At 36.7% G+C, this 25,771-nt stretch overlaps 1 protein-coding gene across 1 annotated transcript in view; it reads right to left on the bottom strand.

The window, feature by feature from the left end:
- The window catches only part of AP3S1 (adaptor related protein complex 3 subunit sigma 1), a 73,317-nt gene that overhangs the window by 3,904 nt on the left and 43,642 nt on the right, over positions 1 to 25,771 (bottom strand). Inside the window, exons 4-5 of the mRNA XM_049649057.1 lie at positions 21,097 to 21,168; positions 5,927 to 6,034 (exon numbers count right to left, since the gene is read on the bottom strand). Of these exons, the coding sequence (XP_049505014.1) occupies positions 5,927 to 6,034; positions 21,097 to 21,168 (180 nt within the window). The remainder of the gene's footprint in view (positions 1 to 5,926; positions 6,035 to 21,096; positions 21,169 to 25,771) is intronic.

Below are 25,771 nucleotides of genomic sequence, written 5' to 3'. Positions count from 1 at the left end.
AATAAATATGTGACTCCAAAGCAGTTAAGAGTATGAATTGGATGAGAGAATGAAGTACAGTATATAAAAGGATGGTCATGTTTTCTCTCCCATGGGATTAAATAAATTAACAGAATTAAGAGAAAGAAAACAAAATGAAGTCTGCAAGTATACCAAAATGAGGCCAAACAGATAGAAGACTTATACAGACATACTCTCGAAAATTTCAAGCACTTGAATCACAAAGATAGTAATGGATGGATATGATTTGTTTTTGATTTTGTTTTTAAATTGCCAGACCCAAAAATAAACAAAATATGTGCAAGCAAAAGTGGAAAAGCAGCATTGCTAAAATATATTTCAAAGGCTCCCTTTTCCTCATGCAATAAGGCAATTAACTTTCTCGAAGGGAAAAGGAAAGAATCTAGATATTTATTTCATCTAAGACATAAATTACTATCCTACCATCGTGCAATATTTTTCCCAGCTTGAAATGCCAAGTAAGATGGTAGTGGGATTAATTTGTACCTACTGAAACCTTTACCCACCCTTCCTGCTGGCAGCTGCTATATGCACATTCATAATTTTGACCTAACAGCAAAGTGAAAGAACACCAACATTAATAAACACAGTATTAAATGGTTTCAGACTCAAAATCATTAACAAAATAATGGCAGTTCTTGAATGCACGTTTTGAGCAAAATAGGAAATGTCAGTATTTTACTTTCTGAACGTAAGGTAGAATAACTTAATCTGGGATCTTGTAACAGGCTTGTTCTTTGCTTTAAAGGCAGTGCTTTAATATTACAATTAGAAACAAACAGGTTAGAAATGCTGCTAATGACAGTCCTTTAGGGAGCAAGAACTGGAACATTTTATCAAAAAGTTTTATCATAATTAGAATATTTAAAAATTTATAAACCTTCCCAATCATATAATCCGTTTTATATAATCTTCAGGTATATTTTCATTTCAAGCACAGGATTTGCCTGTGTGAAATAAATATAGCAGATTCGTGCCCAATTCGCAGATTTAACAGAACTAGTTCTGACTGTGCCAATGACCTCAGGGGGTCCTCACTGTAATTTTGTAGAAGAATAGAATAACTGCATGTCAAGGTAAGAAGCAGGGACCAACTCACAACCTGACCTTCCAATATCACTGTGTCTCAGGGCCACTTTTCTTACTCTCTGCTCTTTGAAAATAGAAACTTGATTTCAAAAGAGAAATCTAATTACTAGTTCTCGTGATGGAAGTTAACAGACCCAAGCAGTTCTTGGCTAGAAAATAACAATCTGACATACATTAAAGACTAGAACGTAGAAATTGGCAGTGACGTGGATCAGTGGAGTAAATGAGACCATTATGGATTTTCTATTCCAGGGATAAAGTAATACAGATCTAAGGACCAAACGTCGTACTCCTAGCTTCATGACACAACCCGCGATCTTGGGATAAGATAAGCCACCTGTATGCTGCAGCTTCTCAAACCCATCCAGAAAGTAATAAATTCGTGGCTGAAAAACAATGCCAAATTCTCAGTAGCATTTTTCTAATTAGTCAAGTGGGTCATCTAACTTGTGAATTCAAATTTTTTTTTCCCTCTATGGGACTCAATATAGTATTTTCACTTTGAAATTTTTTAATGGAGGCCTATAAGCATTTTCATTTTTGTACAGAAAAAGCTGTTCATCATCATTTAGATTGAAATTTCTAAAAAATACTTTACACAGTTAATTTAGGGTGTGAAAAAATGCACAGGAAATGTCAGAGAATATAGAGTTTTATGAAGCTAGGAGTCTACTGAGTCTTATTCTAATATGTTTGGGATGTCAGAAGGTTGCTATGCTGGAAAGCCATTTTATTTTGGTCAAAATATTTAATTCCAATTTTTAGAACATTTAGTGCAATTTTAGGAGACTTGTTATCTGATACTTTTTGTTGGCCACTTTTTTTTTTTTTTTCAACGTTTATTTATTTTTGGGACAGAGAGAGACAGAGCATGAACGGGGGAGGGGCAGAGAGAGAGGGAGACACAGAATCGGAAACAGGCTCCAGGCTCCGAGCCATCAGCCCAGAGCCTGACGCGGGGCTCGAACTCACGGACCGTGAGATCGTGACCTGGCTGAAGTCGGACGCTTAACCGACTGCGCCACCCAGGCGCCCCTGTTGGCCACTTTTAATATGTACTTGTTAGTCAAAAACATAAAAGCAATTCTGTTAAGACTTTGGAACTGAAAACCATTATGGGGAGAGAGAAAGTACTATTTAAGTCACTATTCTAAGCCTTCACTGCTTCTCACTTTGTATGCAAAACTTTAAAGGTTCATGAAGCCTTTAGTTTTCAAAGCACAGCTTCCAAAATTCAGCAGGCAGTTTTATGTTAGAATTCTAATTTGAAAGATGGAGAAAAAACTAGCTGTGAGAGTTAAATTAGATTGATTCTACCATATGATTCTCGAAATAAACTCTAAATTTTTATATAAAAGTAAACTGTCATTTCTACAAATGTAATTTGTCAGTTAAATGACGATGTTAAAAAAAAAAAGAACAAAAAATTTACTTTCCTTTCACAATGCAGGCAGACAAAACACAACAAACATGACATCGATGAGATACTAGTAAAATACAGTAAGTCCAATAAAAGATGAAGAAACTACAAGGAGAAACTAGAATGGAAAATTGGCTACAGGGACTACATGGGTTCATTAACACAAAGAATTTTTGAGTCTGGCCTAAATAATTAATTGCCTTTGACATCATTTTGCTTTCCCTTTGTTAAAGTACATTTTTCTCAAAGTCAGCAATACCTTGTCTACCTGTCCTGTCTGGGAGATTGAAAGATAAAGGTCTGTAAGAGAGAAGAATGGAAAGAGCTAGAAAGATCAGGATGTTCGGAAAAAAAAGAAGACTGACTTTAAAAAAGTAGTGACTATATTCAGACCCATTTATCCCATTTATTCATCTTAAAAATAACATGAAATACATAAAAGCTAACAAGTCTCCCCGACTCCACCCCTCTACCCCCACCCCCAGGGAGTCCTGTATTCCTCAGGCAGATTCCTGAGTGCCTCTGACACCTTCCCCCAAACCCATCAACCTCCCAGCTTAAACCTTTTCCCAGACCCCATTGTTAGTAAACCATTTTTCTGTCAAATCAGGATAGATGAAAATACATTCAGAGCATATGGTTGTTTCTACTGTCCTTAAAGATCTGGCTGATCTTCGCTTACACTGGGAACTGAGGTGGTTCACTTCCAACTGTCACTGGAAATATACTACCTTTAAGCCAAAATAATAAACTCTTCAATTTCTGACAAGGTAAAGGCACCTAGATATACCCATGTTGCATCTCAAGAGGTTTAACCTTAAATATACCGAGGCTGATTTCTAAAAGATAAATGATATTCTAAATATCACTTAAATTAATCTTAAAAATGATACCCCCCAGGTCTTTTCATCAACCACGATATTCTGGAATTTGATTCTTTCTGGGCAAGTGTTTGCTTGCATTTTAACTAAAAGTTAGTAAGAATCAGATTAAAAAAAAAAAAAGCTTATAGCGTGTCCTCAAATAATTCTGGATGATTCTATAACCATTCATATATTTGGTATAAATGCCCAGTTAAGAGAAACAGGGAAATGGAACCCATATGAAAACTTCCGACATTTCAATGTGTCTGGAATAAAGGTGGTAGTCTTCAAAACATACGTATGAAAACTACGGAAAAATTACACCAAGTCAACATTATTTTGCTGAAAATATGATCAGGACTAAATGGTCTCACTTGAATTCAAAATCCTACTTTAAAACATTAGCAGACATCACATCTAGAGATATACTTGATAAAAAACAATGTTGTGGTTTATTCCCAGATTTTCTTTTTCTCCTAATTTGTACCAGATAACAGCAGATTGTGCGAGTTAAAAGATGATCAGTGGATGAAAAATATCAGTACTTTTTTCACCAGTACTTAAAACCATTTTAAATAGAAATGGTTCTGTGAAAAGACTTTTTTGTAAGTTACAGTATTCTTATAATGATTTCCATTGAAAATGTAAATTTTGTATTTTACTGCTTTTCACAGATAAGAAAAACTGCCTCATTAACAAAGTTGTACTGGACAATCAGAAAACAAATATTCATTATGCAATTATAATAGGTCCTTCATGACTTCTGTCAGTATTATAAATAGCAAACCAAGGCCAAAAAAAAAAAAAAAAAAAAAAGAGGAGGACACCATCCATGAAAAGAAGTTAAATAAATACCTGGAATGTGAATATTCCAGACAAAAGGTCAATATATTTTTACAGATAATCACACAGAAATCATGAATTACCACATTTCCATTCATTTCTGACAGATTATTAATGGACTGTGTCACTGTCTCTTGGCATTTAAAATCTATATCCATACATTTTTGTAAAGCAAGTTTTAACAGATTACATAAATTTCAAGTTATCACTTAAGACTTTACAGCTCAGAGGTTATAGTAAATCTCTTACTATACTAAACAATAAGATAAACCAACTATAGTCAATAATATTCTGGCTCTTTACCTTGTCCTAAAACAAAGCTTTCTGTATTAATCTAGTTTGTTTTCCCTTTTCAAAAACCAGTATTTTAAAAATTGCCGTAGAACACATAGCCTATACATAGTTATTGAAAAGAATCATAATTTTAAGCTCTTCACCATTACAAGTATCTCTTTTGGGCAATCATAGGGATGGTAAATTGAGATAAAGAGAAATCCAGAGCTATTGGAAAACATTGGAAAATGTTCAACAAAGCTTCAACTATTTCTAATTCTCAGATGCTGGATTTATCCATCATCCTATGTTTCATTCTATTCCAATGAGCATAGCATTATTATGTTAAACTGATCCTTTAAAGTGCCAACAAGATAAAAACTCTTTAGAACTCACCTGTTGTAAATTAATGCTAGCATATTTTTAATACCTTGCTGCTTTTATAGTAATATTTACTTTAAATCAACCAAACACCTGAACTTGAACTAATAATTATAAATATACAATTTGTTTTTCTAATCTGAGTTATGACTATAAATATCAAAAGTAGCAAATACAGTGTTGAATGAGATATCAAGACTATTCATCTTTCTAAACTTCCACTATTATAACAAGAAACAACCAAAATCGTGTGAACTTGAGTGGCTCAGCTACAGTACCTGTTATTGATATTCAGTACTTGAGGAAAGAATCACTAAAATTCTCAAGCAGGACTGTATACAATGCTAAAGTGCTGGTTGATTCTCATGCACCTAATCTAACAGAACAAAGTTAGGCATGTATGACTAACCAAATCTTTCTCATCTAGAATGCAGTAAAAGCCATGAATGCATGTATCAGTGTACAAAATATGTGCCTTAGCCAACTTGTAAGTGACCTCTGAGAAGGATCCAGAATTAAGCAATTAAGGCAATGAATTTTTTTCAGTGTTCACTCAGGCTTGCTAAGCCCCAACTGAAACCATAACAAATGAAATGCTCTATTCCTCATGAGAATCCCATTTCCTCTCCTCTCCTGTCCCAGAAATAGTTCTGTGACACTAAATTTATAGTCTTTAAAAATATCAGTTCTTGGATTTCCTTGATAATTACTGAATTAGGTTTTGTACGGCAAATCCTGATTTCATTATTTGAATATCTAATCTCTTTAATTTTCAAGCAAGAAGAATCTGAACTGTTTATTACCCAAGGCAGTTACAACTGTGACTAAAAGAGAATAGACAACACTATCAGGTGGATAATAGTCACAGAACATTGAACATACTAAGATATGTATATTCCATTTTTTATAACCTGAAGAAGCCTCTCAGCTGTCCTTAAAGGGTGATACTGAAGGACAAACGTTGAAAGCTACACATCATGCATAATTTGTGATCATGCTTTCTACCTTCATTACCTAGAGCACTTTCCATTCTTACCTCAGACTTCTCCAGTTTATTCTGGGCGTCAATTTGTGTAACGATCTCATTCATGTTGGTCTCCAACACCATCCCCCCCATCACCATTTCTGCAAGAATATTGTGAACCTAAAGGAAAAAATAATACATGGCCGTAAGGAAAACTCACTACAAAAATGTTTCATGATTCCAGTACTTTTTGTTTCAAAACTGCTGTGGCTATTTTATAAGTATGAAATGTAAAAAACAACAACAACAACAAATAATAACTCGGGGGGTGCCTGGGTGGCTCAGTCGGTTAAGCATCCAACTCTCAATTTGATTTAAAAAAAAAGAAAGAGGGGGCGCCTGGGTGGCTCAGTCGGTTAAGCGTCCGACTTCGGCTCAGGTCATGATCTCACGGTCCGCGAGTTCGAGCCCGCGTCGGGCTCTGTGCTGACAGCTCAGAGCCTGGAGCCTGTTTCAGATTCTGTGTCTCCCTCTCTCTCTGCCCCACCCCTGTTCATGCTCTGTGTCTCTCTGTCTCAAAAATAAATAAACATTAAAAAAAATTTTTTTTTAAATAAAAAAATTTAAAAAAAGAAATAAAATTGAATAATATATATTTAACCAAAAGAAGTGTTTTTTTTAATAAAATTACTTTATAATACCTTTTAGGTCCTATGCTACATACTCTGCCTGAATTATTCTTACGATAACCCTATGAGGTGTCTATACTGTTTTTATCTCTATTTTACAGATAAGGTAGTAGTTGCACATGTATGAAAGGGCATACAAGTAATAAGTGGTAGAGTCAGTATTTATACCAGTCTAATTTCAGAGTCTCCATTCTTTTTTTTTTTTTTTTAAAGTTTATTTTTGACAGAGAGAGAGAGAGAGCAGGGGAGGGGCAGAGAGAGAGGGAGATACAGAATCTGGAGCAGGGTCCAGCCTCCGAGCTGTCAGCACACAGTCCAACACGGGGCTTGAACCCACAGACCATGAGATCATGACCTGAGCTGAAGTTGGATGCTTAACCAACTCAGTCACCCAGACGCCCCTATATTATTTCTCATTCTTTTATAAGACTGTATACAGATGTATTCATGATTTTTAAATCCTATCATTATTTACTAATTTTCCATTTTGGAAAGAGGGATACCTGATGTACAATTCTTGAAGAAAGAATTAGAGAAATCACTTTTCCTACAAACAAAACAAAACCAGAAGTCACAACTGTTTTAACTACTAGGGCTAACTATCATTACTTCTGACTGCTACCTCTTCTGCAACTAGATACCATTTATTAAAACTATGTTTTGGTGTTGCATTTAACAGTATCTAATTTAATTCTCATATTAACCTTTGTTACAGTTGAGAGAATAAACCAGCTTCCTCAAGACACATAAACTAATACGTAGCAAACAAACAATTCAAACCTAAGTCCCAATCCTTGCTTTCTTCTGTTAATGTGAAACTGATACACCAAATTAATTTTTAGCCATATTCTATGAAGATTCAATTAAGGCCAAGAAGGTGATTAGGTGATAAAATATAATGTCCTCACAATAGCTAACAGGTACTATCCAGAGGAAAAGTATTCAGAAAGAAAGGCCATGGCCAGCAAAAGATTCATTAAAACTTGTTTTAACAGTAGAATTTCCCCTCTTCTTTTTATTATTATTTGTTTAAGTTTATTTATTTTGAGAGACAGAACACAAGCAGGGGAAGGGCAGGGAGAGAGAGGGCAGAGAGAGAATCCCAAGTGGCTCCATGCTGTCAGTGCAGAGCCCGACATGGGGCTCGAACTCACCAACCGTAAGATTGTGACCTGAGCCAAAATCAAGAGTCATACGTTTAACCAAGTGAGCCACCCAGGTGCCCCTCCCCCTTCTTTTTAAAACAAATTCTCATGAGAAAGCACAAACTGTAGTGCTGATAAAAGTGTAGCAACTCCACCAACCTGACTTTGCTCAGGCTTTCTGGGGGTCTCACCCCTACATACACTTACTCCTGCCTTTCCAGAAACATCTCAGAAGCACAAGCAGATTAGTAGAAAGTGTCGATTTCGGTATTATAGAAATGTCTACCAAGTTTAAAGGTATCAAAATATGAGAAGCCTGCAAATGTGGGTCATACCCAAGAAATTCTAAGAATGTATGATAATTTAATAAGGTCTAGGATGTAAATCTGTCCTCAAAGTAAAAATAACTCCTATGAAAGCAAATTCAGAAATCCAGAGAAAATAAAATAAATAAACGAGAGCCTGTGAGCTAAATCCTTAAACACGGTGTCACTTATTAGAAATATAGTAAGCGCCTAAAGAATGTATTCTAGGTGAGGAGGTACTATGTGTATAAATCCCAGGAGATTAACCATATGGGAATGAGAAGTATTAATTGGGAGGCCAGTTCAGTATTTTCAAGGTTATGGTTTTCAAGTAAGGTATGGAGGGATCACTTAGAAACTGTCCAGTGACCGAAAACTTCCACGTTTCAAGAATTGATTGGGAGGAATTTCTGGCAGACTTAGTAAAAGAAAGAAGATGATAAAAGCTTTAGCTTAGCTCTAACACATACAGATGACAGATTCCAGTATTTTGTCTTTAAATTTTACTTGAAACAGACTTAATGAAATAAAAGGGTGACAATATGCTTGAAACATAACTCATCTACTGAAATCCTTTGATGTTCACCTATAATAAGAGTTCGATAGGTTTTTATCCCCTTTTCCTGAATATTTATAGGTATTTAAGTGTTTTTAAAAGTAGCAAATACCACATTAATGATGTATTTTTGCTTTTTTGTTTGGTTTTAACTATATATACCCTATCTATCCAATCGCATAGCTTCTTATGGACATAAACCAGAATTTCTAATTTCATTTTAATTTTTTTAAATCACAATACAAGGAAATTGTTAAAGTTCAAGCTATACCGAAACTTAAGTATGAACAGTAACAGTCTCCACCACCCTCAACCTCTGTAGGTCCCTCTATCCGAAGATAATCACAGTTAATTGCATCTTATACAGGTTTCTCCCACTTCCCGCAAAGTTTGAGTCCCTTCACTTTTACAAAAGACCTATGCTCATATCTGTTTTTGTTAACTGCAAGAAATCCAAAGAGAATTTTCAACTTCTATGAAATGGTACTGCTTCAGTGCTTTAAGCCACTTTGGCTTATGGAGTGGTTTATAGGAACACTCTACTTTTTGGATAGCAAGGGAAAACCTGTACACCCTTCTTGAAAACTTTTTATGCATATACTTGTTATGTGTGTGTAAATCTAAGTCTAATTTATACAATCATATAATATACATTATAGTTACAGTTCTGCAAGAGAATAAGGAATGGACTTAAACAGGCACTAGGGAATTAAGGATGTGAGTTAAGAAAATAATAAAAGATAATAATAAAATAATAAAAGATAATAATAAAAGATACAGATATATGTGCAAGAATGATCAAGCAACTTTGTTGGTAACAGTAAAAAGACAAAAAACCAAAACTGTAAAATGGTAAATCTATACCATTTTTTTAAAAATTGTATTCAAATTCCAGTTAGTGTAATATTAATTCCAGGTGTATAATACAGTGATTCAACACTTCCAGACATCACCAGGTGCTCATCACAACACATACACTCCTTAATCCCGGTCCCCTATTTAACCCATCCCCACCCCTGCCCCTCTGGTAACCATCAGTTTGTTCTCTAGAGTTAAGAGTCTGTTTCTTGGAAATCTACCCTGTTAATGAGAGACATCTACAGATTCCTTAGTAATACAGATTATTAAATGAAAAGATGGATGGGATAGAATAATACCTATAATATGATCCCACTGAGGTATACAAGAAAATTACATGTACACACCTACTTGGATATACCTAGAAAATGCCTGGAAAGACATGCAAATACTTTTTATCCATTTACCTACTGAAGGACATCTTGGTTGCTTCCAAGTTTTGGCAATTATGAAATAAGCTGCTATACGCATATGTGTTCGGGTTTTTTTGTGGACTTAAGTTTGCAACCCCTTTCGGTAAACACCAAGGGGCATGATTGCTGGATTGTATGGTATGAACATGTTTAGTTTTCTCAGAAACCACCATACTGTCTTCCAAAGTGGCTTTCCCATTTTGCATTCCCACCAGCAATAAATGAGAGAGTTCTTTATCACCACTAGGTGCTGTCAGTGTTCAGGATTTGGGCCATTCTAATAACAGGTGTATAGTGGTATTTCACTGTTGCTTTAATTTTCTGCAAATATTTTTAAAGGATAGTAGTTACCTAGAGAATGGAAATGGAGGACTGAGGAAGAATAGAGACTTGTCTTTCGCTTTATAGTTTTTATTTGTTCTGAAAACTTTTATCATGTGCATATACTAAAACAAAAACGAACAAACAAAAGCTTGCTAAAAATAAAAGAGTGTCACATAGTAATTCAGAGAAATAATATTAAAGGTTATAGCCATGCACATATTTAGGTTAATTTAAGAGGCAGCCCAAAGGTGTTGGATATTTGTAAGTGATAACAGAAGCGGGTCACCTTTTCCATGCGTTTAAATAGTAAAAATTCTATCTCATTGTAAGTGTCAGTGCAGAACTTGGAGACTTTTGCTTAAAACTACTTTAACTTATTTAAGATTAAATGTTCTCTAGGGGCGCCTGGGTGGCTCAGTGGGTTAAGTGTCCGACGTTGGCTCAGGTCATGATCTCACGGTTCGTGCATTCGAGCCCCGTATCGGGCTCTCTGCTGTCAGTGCAGAGGCTGCTTCAGATCCTCTGTCCCCTCTTCCTCTATCCCTCCCCCAATCATACTCTCTCAAAAATAAACAAACACTAAAAAATACATAAATAGTCTCTATATTATTCTATTATTTATAAAATATAATGTACATTGTGGGTATCTAATGAATGTTACCCACAAATTTTCTTCAAAATTATTTATCTCAATTATCTTAAAATTCAAAAGTTGAAGAACAAGCCATGTGTTTTTCTTTAGCAATTTTTACCACTCCATCAGTAAATCATGTTTATTAAATATTTTCTTAAGTGTTGATTTAAATCCCAGTTAATATACAGTGTAATATTAATTTCAGGTGTACAAGTTAGTGATTCAGCACTTCCACACATCACCCGGTGCTTCTCACACATTTATTAAATATTTATGTAAAGAGATCACTGACAGCAGCATCCTGGTTTGAGGAAAGTGCACGTAATCACTGGAGACTAAAATGAAATTAAATCAAACACATTTCACTTGTAACAGTTCCCAGCCCTCCACCAGATAGAATGAAGCATATAACAAAAGATGACAAAAGGAAAGGAGGTCCAGTTATACAGATTCCTTTCTACAAACTGTCACTTGTTTGCAGAGTATCAAAGTTACTTGCTCTAACTTCTGTTAGAAATGAAGTCCTCTGCACCAAGTATTTTTCACTTTGCATTAATATTTGATGATAGGGGTGGTCAAGTAAAATACGGCAAATCATTCCGTTTAATTCTTCACCTAAGAATAAAGCGGTTATGTACGTGTTGACGGGAGACTCTAAAGACACATGAAGTTAATAAAGCAAGGCACAGAAACACTGTGTAAAATAAAAACCAACCTGATCACTCACTAGACCAAGAGAACTATGCCTATCTTTGAAAATAGGAAAAAAGTCTGGAAGCCTACCTAGCCAAACTAGGAAGAGAAATGACTGTAGGGAAACAGCGTGGGATGAGGTTGAGTGGATATGAGGAAGGGGACAAGAAAAGAAGAACTTTAATGTTTAAGCATATAGTCTTTAGTACTGTTGGGCTTGTTTCTAAAGAAAGGTAAGTATTATTCATGTAATTTTAAAATAATAAAATTGTTTGCTATACATAACACTGTAATGTTCTTTAATGGTTTTATGTCTGTCAGAGAAAAAGAGACACAGGTGTCTGCTCGAAAACAAGCTACAGGAAGCTACAGGAAGACAAGGATAAGAGCGCCGTCTTCTCATCACCCTGCAGAGGGTTAAAGGCTCAATAAATATATATTTTTTTAATGTGTTTTGCAAGGAAAACCTCCTCCTTCTCTCGCTTGAGGCAAAAGGAAACTGAACAGGAGTTTTAAAAGTATGGATGGAGGGGGAGTAAAGCAGAGTTACAGGTCTACTCTAAAAACTGTAATACTGTAAGACATGACTTTTTAACTATTATGACAGAATAGCCAATTAAGATGAAATGACCGATTTTAAATTATGTTAGAAAATTTCAATTTATGTACTTCTGTGGGTCATACTGTTGTTACTGATTTGATAATAAAACTTAAATACATACGTTTGCTAATAAAAATTTTAAACACTAAAGTAATCTATTAACACCTGTATTTGTAATTCTAACTGTTGTAAACAGATCACTCTTCATATTTTGGTATTTCTTCAAATCTAAGCTACAACTGATTATTTAAAAAAACATTATGTTACATACTACTGAAAAGGAAAAACACTGCCAATTAAATTATGACAAGCTGTAGAATATAACATGCATCCCAATCTCAAAAGTGTTAAAATGTGAGAGAAATCTGCAATTTTAGAGGCAACGAAATATGGTATTTTCTCAATTTTAGCCCCATGAGGGTTGCTAAATAAAATAAAAGCTACAACGAAAAAATTTAAGTAAAAAAAATGAATGTTTTGGGGGTTTACTGGTGTACTGTCAACATTAGAAAAACGTTTAATTCTGGATGTATTCTGAAAGTAAATGCATTAGGATTTCCTGATTAACTGGATCTATGATAAAGAGATTCATTAGAAATGATTCTAAGTTAAAGAGAAAAAAAAAAAGCTTAGCTTCAGAGATATACCCTCTCAAAATGGATTTATCACAATTTAATTAAATCTAAAAATATTTTTTTAAGTTTTTATTTATTTTGAGAAAGAGGGAGGGAGAGAGAGCGCAAGTGGGGGAGGGGCAGAGAAAGAAAGAGAGAGAGAATCCCAAGCAGGCTCCATGCTGTTAGCGCAGAGCCCAATGTGGGGGTTCGATCTCACGACCGTGAGATCGTGACCTCAGCCCAAGTCAAGAATCGGATGCTCAACTAACTGCATCTCTCAGGCACCCCAATTTAAAAGTTATTTTAAGGGGCTCCTGGATGGCTCAGTTGGTTAAGCGTCTAACTTCAGCTCAGGTCATGACCTTGTGGTCCATGAGTTTGAGGCCCACATTGGGCTCTGTGCTGACAGCTCAGAGCCAGGAGCCTGCTTCGGATTCTGTGTCTCCCCCTCTCTCTGCCCCTCCCCCGCTCATGCTCTGTCTCTCCCTCTCTCCTTCAAAAAATAAATAGACATTTAAAAAAAAAAAATGAAAGAAGTGACTAGGGGCGCCTGGGTAGCTCAGTTGGTTAAGTGTCTGACTTTGGCTCAGGTCATGATCTGACTGTTCCTGAGTTTGAATTCCGAGTCAGGCTCTGTGCTGACAGCTCAGAGCCTGGAGCCTGCTTCAGCCTCTCTATCCCTCGCCCGTTCTGTCTCTGTTTCTCTCAAAAATAAACATTAAGAAAATAAATAAATAAAAATAAAAGTACTTTTAAATTTTGCTATAATTATTCTCCAACAGGCTATCTGACATACCAAAGTGTTAGACAAATCAAAACTTACAGTTGATGTTATTAACCTTACGAAAGTATTTGCTGGGGCACCCGGGGGGTTCAGTAGGTTGAGTGTCCAACTCTTGATTTCAGCTCAGGTAGTGAGATTGAGTGCCATACTGGGCTCTGTGCTGAGCGTGGAGCCTGCTTGGTATTGTCTCTTTCCCTCATGTTCTACGCCTCCCCTGCTCACATGCATGTTCTCTCTCTCTCTCTCTCTCTCTCTCTCTCTCTCACACACACACACACACACACAAAATAAACATTTAAAAAAAAATAAAGTATTTGCTAAGAAAATAATCAGTTTTATAGTCATCTGGTTAATATTATCTTGAGACTGAGTCAGTTAAGCAGATGCTGTTGCTAAACAATACTATCCTCCCCCAAACTACTGATGTCTTTCATACTATGTTATCATAATGACTTATCATTATAATGTATCAATCTAACATATATCATGTTATAAAAGAACATTCTAAAGTATGACAATTTGGGAAATAATTCTGAAAGGAATTAGGAGTATATTTTGTTAGCCTATCAAAATTTTGGTACAATTTTCAAGACAAAAGTAGAAATGAAAAGCATGTAACTTATTAATAATAATGAAGACATTTGTTAATTGCCAACCAATTAACAAATGGAAAGCAACAGGGATATAGTAATTCAAAGTAACGGATAAGAGTAAACCTATTTTGGTACACGATGCATGTTATACTAACACTGAATATTTCAAAATCTGAAAATTCAAAATATTCCAAGTCTGAAAAACTGGAAAGCTGTTCTACTTTCTGTTCTATATTCTGGGCTGAATATCAAGATATCCTTTTTAAAAACTGCTTATTATAAAAGTCAGAGCTGCTCATTAAAAGATCTTAAACTATTCCAACTCCCTTTTCCCCCCTTCCTGGCTTATGTTTTCTTGGCGACTTGTATTTTAATGCTACAAACTCTTTTCATATTAATTCCACAAGTACTTTAACAGTCAATGTTCTTTTACCCTCACCCACACATTTGCAACTTTCTCTGTTCTTCTTCCTTCTATAACTCACTCCTGATATCTGACACTTCCTTCTGTGTCAAGTACCTTTTTAGAATTTCTTTTGAGAAAGGCTTGAAGCAAACTCCCTCATTAGTTTTCTTTGACAAAGTCTTTATTTTATTTTCTTGTAAGATATTTTTGCCAGCTTTAGAATTACAGTTGGACAGCTATTTTCTCAATACATTGCCTTCTAACTTCTGTGACTGCCGTTGAGAAGTCATTTCCCAATTTAACCGCTGCTCTTTTGAAGGTAATGTTTATTTCTGGATGATTTTAAGAGCTCTTTCTCTGCTCTTCAACTGTACTATAATTAGTCTAAATGTAGATTTATTTTTATTTATTCTACTTGTGATTCTTTAACGTGTGGATTGGTATCTTTCCTCAATTCTGGCAAATTCCCATAATTTCAGATGTTATGAAATAAATAAGAATTTATTCTTCTGAAACCGAGAATAAATGTCCATTAGACCTTTCTTGCTCTATCTTCCCTGACCTATAAACTGTCTTCCATATTTTCACTCTTTCTTGAGAAGTTTTTTATGCTGCATTTTGGACAACATGTTCTATTTTTCCATTTACTCAGATATGTGTAATCTACCTTTATATACCCATCCACTGAAATTTTTAATTTTGACAGTTCTGCCTCTTCTAGAAATTCTATGGAGTTGTTTTTCAATCATCTAGACTCTTTTTTGTAATACTTTATTCATTACAAATTTTATCAGAATTGACTTTCTAACAACTCGCTCAGTTGATGGGATAGGGGCTGGTGGGTCTGGGGCCAACCTTTTGGCTGGTGCTGGCAGGGAAGAGTGGAGACTGGCATGTCTGGAGTTTAGCTTTCCAACAGCCCGGCCAGGAATTTGGTTACAGAGAGGAAGAATTGAGCAAGTAAGTAAATGCATAATAAATAATGGGAATACTAAGTATGAGAATAATCGGCATAATCTTTCACTGTCAGAGTAGCAAGTTGCAAATACAGAAAAGGAGAAGGCTGGAATAACTTCTGTAGTGTTGCACTAGACTCTGAGGCATTAAGAAGAACTCAGTGATTTTTGATATACATAAATATTTAGAAATAGGTTAGGGTGCATGTGTGCGTGCACACATACCTACATCTATTTCCCTGCTTGGTTCAGAGAACCAGGAGTTACATGATGCCAAGACTGTCATTTCTAAATATCACTGTCCCCTAAAAGGAACCAGGGTTCCTTGAAGAAATAGGTGACTCAAGGGCTGGACAGAAAACATGCTCTCTCCATAGAAAAGGCCTAGAAACAATGACCAGCCTCATAATTATGAGCACCTCCAGACTGTGGTTTCCATACACCATTTCCCACTAAAAGGAATCAGGGCTCCTACATGCAATGGCTGACAATATGTCTATAGAGGAAGAAATGAAGAAAGCGAGTCTGTAACATCTAGTTGTGCCAGAACACAAAACAGCTATCAGAGTCCATGGAGAGGAGGGAACGGCAAAAGGACCCAGAAGACGACCTGAAGGGGCTCCCATGGGTCAAGACAGGGCAATCTGAGCATCCAAAAAAGTAATATCTCCAGTGGATTAAAACAAATCAATTCTGGGGCGCCTGGGTGGCTCAGTCGGTTAAGCGTCCAACTTTGGCTCAGGTCGTGATCTCGCGGGCTGTGAGTTCGAGCCCTACGTCGGGCTCTGTGCGGACAGCTCAGAGCCTGGAGCCTGTTTCAGATTCTGTGTCTCCCTCTCTCTGCCCCTCCTCAAAAATAAATAAACGTTAGAAAAAAATAAATAAAAAAATAAAACAAATTCTGTTCAAAGTCCTACGTTACAGGGTACTTAAAAGAAAAAGAAAGAAAGAAAGAAACAAACAAACAAACAATCATTTTTGGTGGGTATTAGGGAACCAAATGGTTATGAAAACTGGTCAAGAATTTACCTGCCTTTCCTATACAAACTGTACCTCTTAAACCCATCATCTCTGTCTTTTAATTCATTTAGTTCACACTTAGTGTACTAAATATCTACTTTAAAATTTCATTTAAGTTACTTTCATTTTTCATCACAAAGTTGGTTGGTTTGATCAAATTTTACTTATATTCTCCCCCTCCTCTTTTAAACCAAAGATTCTACTGTTTATAATAATGATTATGATTTCTTTCTATTTTCTCTTAATCAAATAAATGACTTTACTATTACTTGTAAAACCTTCCTATGTGAGCGAGAAACTGTTTCAGATCAGAACGTCTTGGTGTGTGTGTGTGTGTGCCATCTTTAGTCTTCACATCCAGACCAATTCTGGGTAGCGGGGGGCTATCTCTACCTCAGGGTGTCTACAATGTTAGTTTATGTGGCTGACACAGAAATAAGTACTTAAAGATTCATAATAAGATACAATAAAGACAGTAAAGGAAAAGACACTAGCTTAAGGGCTGGGCATTGGGCCACACGGAAAGTGGTATACTGAGGCTAGAAAATGAGTGATCGATGTATGCAGTAGCAAAACATTTGGTAAAGCTATCACCTGTGACACTCTGAAAAGCAGATAAATTTGCCCACGAAAGCTCTTCTCTCTGACATAGAAACTGACGATGCTCCGGACAGTGACAGCTTTGTTACCGTGGATCCCAGAATTAAGGTATATGGAACAAGATAAACATACTGCATGAATGAGAGGTATTCTGCTATTTCTTAAACTGTAGCATAAACTAGCCCATCCCGATTGAAAACAGAAGGGGTAATCTTTACAACTTCCCCCTTTCACTGAACCAGCTGTGGTCCAAAAGGAGGCTGAGGGCTGCGTGCAAAATTTTGTACCTGCCCCTAAGAAAAAATGAGCTGAGCTGGTTAGGAGATCCCTGGCTGGGGAAGGTCCAGGGCTGCTTAAGAGTTGAAAACAATCCTACTTTCATAGAAGGGCTCAAAACAAGACTAGCATTGTTTTAGACAGAGAAGGGAGGGATAGGAAAGGTCCTGCTATCCTGAAGCTTTTATCTCATTGCACTGAAAAAAATTAAAACAAGAGCTTAGCCCAGAAAGAACAGATCTAGTTAATTTTGGCAGGTTCTAAAATAGTGATACACTGTTGTACAAAGGTATAGGCTACACATACTATATACTGCAGGATTCCATTTGTGTTGGTCTTGTTGACGTATTTGTTGGGGCGCCTGGGTGGCTCAGTCGGTTAAGCGGCCGACTTCGGCTCAGGTCATGATCTCACGGTTCGTGAGTTCAAGCCCCGCGTCAGGCTCTGTGCTGATGGCTCAGAGCCTGGAGCCTGTTTCGGATTCTGTGTCTCCCTCTCTCTGACCCTCCCCGTTCATGCTCTGTCTCTCTGTCTCAAAAATAAATAAACGTTAAAAAAGAAATTAAAAAAAAAAGACGTATTTGTTTCTGTACTTACTTGTACAAAACAATCTAGAACTCTAACACTCTAAAATGTTAACACTAATGTTCATTAAACAATTAGAGTGAGGTGGTTCTAATATCTAACAGCCTAAGTAAGCAAACTAAAACCTAAGCCTGTAAATGTCTCAAGGTTAAGAAATCAAAGCCTAAAGACAACCAATCACAGCAAACTCGACTTTTTCAAATAATACAACTGCTTGAGTTATAATCAGTCAGTTAATTCCCTTGCTTTGCTTCCGCCTTTTCTCTATAGAAGCCTCTCCCCTCGCTCCTGTTGGAATACTCCTAAACATCCCTGGTTTGGCACCGCCCAATTTGAATCAGTATTGTTCAAATAAACTGATAAAACTCTTTTTTTTTTTAATTTTTTTTTAACGTTTATTCATTTTTGAGACAGAGAGAGACAGAGCATGAATGGGGGAAGGTCAGAGAGAGAGGGAGACACAGAATCTGAAACAGGCTCCAGGCTCTGAGCTGTCAGCACAGAGCCCGACACGGGGCTCGAACTCATGGACTGCGAGATCATGACCTGAGCCGGAGTCGGACGCCCAACCGACTGAGCCACCCAGGAGCCCCTGATAAAACTCTTTTTTTTTTTTTTTTTTTTTTTAAATGTTTTTTGGTTTTTTTTTTTAACATTTATATTTTATTTTTGAGACAGAGACAGAGCACGAACGGGGGAGGGGCAGAGAGAGAGGGAGACACAGAATTGGAAGCAGGCTCCAGGCTCTGAGCCATCAGCCCAGAGCCTGACGCGGGGCTCAAACTCACGGACCGTGAGATCGTGACCTGAGCTGAAGTCGGACGCTCAACCGACTGAGCCACCCAGGCACCCCCCTGATAAAACTCTTAATATGCCTCAGCTTTTCTTTTAACATAAGGCAACCTCTGAAATTGAATGGCTTCTACTTATTTTCCACTTACCTGTATTTTCTGATTTTTCTTAAGTGAATGTATATCAAGCAATGTAAATTAGAAGTTTTAAGGGGCGCCTGGGTGGCTCAGTTGGTTGATCATCAACTTCGGCTCAGGTCATGATCTCACGATTCGTGAGTTCAAGCCCCAAGATGGGCTCTGGGCTGACAGCTCGGAGCCTGGAGCCTGCTTCGGATTCTGTGTCTCCATCTCTCTCTGCCCCTCCCCCCCTTGCGCTCTGTTTCTCTCTCTCAAAACTAAACATTAAAAAAAAGAGGAAATTTTAAAAACATTGTGTGCCATGTACGGAATCTGTAGATAAGTGGAGCTTAATTTCCCTCTTACAGATCTCTTTTATTCTCTAGTACAAACATGAGAACTTTACTCTTACTACAATGTTTCTAAGAGATTCCTCAATTTTCTTAAACTGCTAGATGTATTACACAAACTAATGATTTTGAACAGTCTTTTTTAAGCATTTTAATCATATTTAAGCATTTTAATCATGTACCAAAACATAATTTTGAATATTGCAAACCCTAATGCCTAAAAATAACAGAAGCCTTTGTAATTGTGAAAAAGTGCAAGGTACCGTAATTAGAGAAAAACTAAAAACTGACTCTTAAAAATATCAAGTTTAAGTCTTCTGCCCAAAATCAAGTCATTTAGTAAATAAGAAATATGACCAAGAAAACTGGCTAATAATAAAAGTATTCTTTGATTATTCAGAAATAATAAAATGCATTCCTTCGTTGTGCTGTATCTTGAATGTGGTAGCAGTCACATAACTATATACATCTTCTGGGACTAACTAACTGTATGCTTAAAACTGCCGAATTTTGGGGGCACCTGGATGGCTCAGTTGGTTGAGTGTTCGACTTTGGCTCAGGTCACAATCTTGCAGTTTGTCGGTTTGAGCCCCACTTCTGGCTCTGTGCTGTCAGCATGGAACCTGGAGCCTGTTTCAGATTCGGTGTTTCCCTCTCTCTCTGCCCCTCCCCAGCTCATGCTCTGTCTCTCTCTCTCAAAAATAAATAAATGTTAAAAAGAATAAAAAAAAAATTTTAAACTGAATTTTGGTGTGTGTAAATTATACCTCGATAAAGCTGATTTTTAAAAATCACCTTTTCTGCTAAAATTTTCAGCATATTATTTCAGACTATTTTATTCAATGGATTAATTATTCAAAACAACTTGTTACTGAGGCCTGTGTGGCTCAGTCGTGAGCTTTGGATTCTGTTTCCCCTCTCTCTGCCCCTCCCCCACTCGCACTCTGTCTCTTTCAAAAAGAAACAAACACTAAAACCAAACCAAACCAAAACAAAAAACCTTGTTACATTATATAAGCTTAATAAAGAAAAAAACCTGTGTGTGGTAAAAGTGTACTCTCTTCCTCCCAAATTCCCTATCACCAGCACCAGGTAATAAATACTGGCTACAAAGTTCAGCAATCTTTCCCTCCTCTCATGTATGGAATCTATAGGTAAGTGGAGCTTTTTAGCAGACCATGATGTCTTATCAATTCACCCTCCTGCATCCCTACTGTACTGTCTTACTTCTCTTCTTTCTGGAACTCCTCAAAAAGATTTCTAGCGGATTTCCCTGCCTTTAATCTCCCACCTACCACCAATCCAATCCAATCCAATCTTCGTAATGTAGAAAAAACTGATCTTGCCAAATCAAAACAAAACAAAAACCAATGTACATACAAGGCAACAATAAATGCCAATACATATTTTTATTAAAAAAATTAAAGTGTGTCAGAACAAAGTCCAAAATCCGTGCACTGAAGACACTTAAATTAGGCCTCTCAATCAATACCACCCCACCCCCACCCCCCACAACACACACACCAAAGGCCTGTATTTTATATCTCTGCCTCCAGAGCCATCCTCTCCACTTCGGTCAGTGAAATATCTACTAATCCTTAAAAATCCAACTTTAATGTAATCTCCACTCACATCCCCCTGGGCAGAGGCAGGTGGGACAGCTGTGTTCCCATTAACACTCAACACACTACTACTTAATTAATGCCACGGTCTCCTCCTCTAGATGTGGATTCCTCTGGCCAGGGTCTGAATCTTCGGCACCAAGCTCAGTGCCTGGTTCATAGTAAACATAATTTATTAGTTATACTAAATAAATAAGGAATAAAAATAGTATTATTCACTAAATCCATTTTTACTTTGACAAATACAAAATAACATTTTTCTTAGATACAGAGCTCAGAAGATTTAACAATACAGAAAGAGTACCTTGTCTACATGGAAAATTAAATCCAGTTCACAGACATTTTCAAAACACTTGTCTAATGTTTCCACAAACACCTGAAGAAAAAGAAAAGAAAAAAAGGTTAAGAGCTCTTGAGAACTGTATAAATTCATTCAAACCTACCATCTACAAAGGAGACAATTCTTAATTGTGAACAAACACTTTTCTAAACTCCGCTATCACATTTGTTTTAAATTAAATACTGCATTAAGTGCAACAGGAATAATTACACGCTATTCCTCATAACTATGTTTCAATACATTAACATACAAAACAAAATAAACTTTGCTGAAAATAACTAAAACTAGAAATTCTTAGCACCATTACTTTAAAAAGCGCTGAAAAAAATAATCAAATCAGGCTCCCTATCTTCATGTGAGGAAAAAAGAAAACTTACTGGAAAGATTTATCATGATAGATGGACATAGTCCAAGTCTACCACATCTAATGCATCCAGTTGGTAATAAGCAATTAATTCAGGATAAAAGATCACTCAAAATTATCTATGGAAAAAGCAAAAAAGACTTTGGAATCAGACTTACCTGAGTTCAAGCTCTGGTTTGAATACCTTGTAGGGCCTTCCAGGGGAAAGGGTTAACGCAACAGGACTGTGAGGCTCAAAACCTACACATCCCCCAAAATGGCCTGTTTACCAGACTAGCCCTTGACTAGCTCCTGGGAACTGAGCTCTGAGCCCCTGCAAAGTTCTGATAAGTATGTTCTGGCATGCCTGAGTCCTTGGGCTGCACTGTATACCAGTCTGAATGAACAGTTTATGCTAACAATGTGATTTATGATGAACAACTCCTTACCTCTGAGGTTCTAGAGCTTAAGTAAGCAAGGTCAAGTCACAATGGTGCCACATGCCTATGTGACTGACCCCCAACAAAAATCCTGACACACAGGCTAGGAGTGACTGTCCCTGATTGCGAACACTTTACACATACCATTTCTGGGGGAATTAAAACATATCTTGTGTGACTACAGTGGGAAGGGACACATCGAAGCTTGCGCCTGGTTTTCTCCAGACATCCCCTCATGTGCTTTTCCTGTTTCTTACCACTGTACTAAACCCTAACCATGAGCACAGCAACTTTGGAGTCCTGTGAATCCTAGCAAATCAATGAGATGGTCTTGAAGACCTTAGACACAAACTTTCGAAAATTAATTTCTTAAATTCCCTTGGATAGGCTGTCACTCTGTTTCTATCTCTATTCCCACCACCCTTCTCAAAGGTTGGTGTCACAGACAGGATGACCACAAAATTTATCATACAAACTGGGGGCATGAGGAGTAAAAAGGAGCAGCTAAAATTTTATGATTATTAAGCTATAATAGAATGCAATGTTATCATAATTTCTTAACAGCCTGGAACGAAAAATATAAAGAAGGACTTACTCCCAAATGGAAACGTATGGTTACTTTATTCACAGGTGATCCTATAGGACAAGGAGTAAAATGCAAACAGCAGGCGTCTTGCTAAACTACTCATATCTCAGGCCAATTTACACAGATCTCTAACCCAAGGTTCCTTCCATCCATGCAGATGGTAAGATAGGTGAAACATTACAAACAAGGAACTGTAGGACTATAATCAATATCTCTCAGACCAAGAGTTGGCAAACTTTCTCCACAAAGGACCACAGAATGAATATTTTAGCTTTGTGGGCCATATGGTGCAACAAAAAGCAACTATATAGATATATAAACAATGAGCATGGGGGTGCCTGGCTGGCTCAGTTGGTTAAGCGTCAGACTTCGGCTCAGGTCATGATCTCATGGCTCATGAGTTCGAGCCCCCTGTAGGGCTCTGTGCTAACAAGAGTCTGCTTCAGATTCTGTGTCTCCCTCTCTCTCTGCCCCCCCCCCCCCCCCCCTCATACTCGTCTCTCAAAATAAATAAACATTAAAAAAAAAAAAACTGTTTTAATGAGCATGGCTCTGCTCCAACAAAACTTTACAAAAAGGTGTAGCAAGCTGGACTTGACCTGCTGTAGTTTATTGGCCCCTGGCTTAGACCAAAGTCACTAGAAGTAAGAGATCTATAAGTAACAAAGAACATGCAGTTTTACTCGACAATTTCATTTTTGAGAATGCAAATTATTCAGATGACCAACTGTGGGGGCATACAGGGGTCAGCCTCAAAGTTTCCAGTTAATTTCAATTTTTTGAGGTAGGTAGGAAACAAAGAATATCCACTCAACCTCCCAACTTTATCTTAATTTCTCCTCAAGGTCTTAGTGACATGATACCTGGAATGACTTTATTCACTCTACTTGAAATTAATTCAGATTCATTTTCCTTCTTTTTATAGCAGATTCTTGCTTATAAGCACTGAATGGGATAACGCTGCTTGAACAAAGAGTTGAACAAGCTTAACAAACTTGAACTTCCTAGAAGAATGTGAGAAGAAGAAACAAACTTTTCCCATTGATAAAGTAGAAAATATTACTTCTGAAACCGTACCTTTAAGTTGGAAATGGTCTGAATTCCAATTTATAACATCATAATTAAATAAGTTATAGTATGTAAAGCCATTTCACTTCTGCTCCCCGGCTCCAGGAAATTTTTCCTGAAGCATAACATACATACACAGAAGTACACAAATCACAACAATGTATATAACCTGATGAATTTTCACAAAGTAAACATACCTGTGTAACCAACACCCAAATCAGGTGTTGAAATATTACCTGCACTGCAGAAGCCTCTCATACTTCAGTAAGTCACCATCACCATTAAAGGTAACCACTTTCTTTCTAATACAACAGATCCGTTTTGCCTATTTCTGAACTATATTATATGAGATCACACAGTATGCAATCTTTTGTGAGTGGTGCCTTTTATTCATCAATATTTTTGTGAGATTCAACTATTACCTAATAGCTCATTCATTCTCATCTACTGTATGCCATTGCATGAAAGTATTTATCCATTTCGCTGTTGACAGTTTGGGTTGTTTCCAGTATGGAGCCATTATAGTTAGCACTGCTAGGAATATTCTTATTCGTGTCTATTACTGAATGGATGCACACATACCCACTGAGTGCACACACACAGGAGAACTGTGGGGTCACAGGGTAGCAGACGGCTTCAAACAGACTTCCAAAGCAATTCTAAAGCTGGATACCCCAAAGAGCAGTATATGGGAGTTCCCACAATCACACACCCTTGTCAGAGCGTTATGTTGTCCATCTCTTAATTTTAACCAATCTCATGGGTATGTGGCAGTAAGTCATTGTAACATCAATTTGTATTTCCCTGATAGCTGTAATGACACTGAGCGCTGTTTCATATTTATCAGCCATTTAGATATCTTTCTTTGTGATGTCTGTTCAAGATTTCTGCTCATTTTTGTATCGGTCTTTCTTGCTAGTGTCTCAAAATTCTTAAATTATCCTAGATACAGTCTTGTCATCTATACATATTACAGATATCTTCTCCCACTCTGTGGCTTGCCTTTTTATTCTACCAACGTTCTTGGAAGTTTTCACTTTCAATATTTTCCAATTTATCAGTCTCTAAGGTTAATCTTTTTTTTATGTCCAATTTAAGAAATCTTAGCCTACAGTAACATCAAGAAGATATTCTCCCAGAAGAAAACAAAAGCTTTACTGTTTTATCTTTCATGTTTCGACTAAATCTAGTGGAGATTTTTGTGTATGGCGTGGTTGAATTTAATCTTCTTTAATTTAAAATCATTATTAGGGATGCCTCGCTCAGTTGGTAAAGCATGTGACTCTTCATCTCAGAGTCGTGAGTTCAAGCCCCAAGTGAGTGTGGAGCCTACTAAAAATTAAAAAAATAATAAATAAAATCATTATTAGACCTACCCATCAGAGTCAAAAGTTTCTAATATGTCTTTATTTTTCCATGCTTACTTTTTCCAAATTACCTGGTTTCATTACCCATATACTATAAGCCATTGGTTTTTAGCCATCAGAAGATGACTATCCTGGTGAAAATGCTGTCTAAATACTTTCCCTCCATTTATGTACACTTATAAAAGATCAGTGGAACCCACTGAATCAATGTGCAGACTATGTTGGGCAAAGTGAAAACAATTTTCCTGGTAGCTTTAAGTGAGCCAGTGGCAAACCATGGAGTAGCAAAAAATTATGGCCTGTCAAAGAGACAGTAGGGTCTAGTGGTGAGGAAACCAACTCGGTTGCTACCTTGCTATGTGAGCTTCAGCATCACTTACTCCCCCAAACCTCAGAACTAGAAAACAGTGATAAAACTACCTACCTTTTTGGATTACCTCACAGATCTAGCTCGATAATTTTGATAAAGTGCGTAACACATCTAATAAAAGGAAACCAGTACTGTTCATCTGGCTGTTCAAAACATGCAAGGATTATAAAATTGAAACAGAAATAGAAAAGTCTAATTCTGCAGGTAAACACTGATATAAAAGCAAGGTGACTACCTGCTGAGGCTGGCAGGCCTTTGTGATATGCTTATTAATATAGAAAGAAAAATGTTGCCTATATTTAAACCAGAACAATACCACCTTTGAAAAATATAAATACAAAAAAAAGTGTTCTGCAGTAAAATGTCATTATAACTACAGGTTCTTAATTTAGGAAAAGAATTCTTAAGATTTAAGACATTTAAATGCTACATCTGGTCTAAACAAATCAAAAACCCTCTTCAAAA

Source organism: Panthera uncia (assembly GCF_023721935.1).
Source record: "Panthera uncia isolate 11264 chromosome A1 unlocalized genomic scaffold, Puncia_PCG_1.0 HiC_scaffold_17, whole genome shotgun sequence".
In the NCBI taxonomy this organism is placed as follows: domain Eukaryota; kingdom Metazoa; phylum Chordata; class Mammalia; order Carnivora; family Felidae; genus Panthera; species Panthera uncia.
The sequence above is the reverse complement of the archived record's forward strand: the minus strand, read 5'-3'. Positions and strand labels throughout refer to the sequence as shown.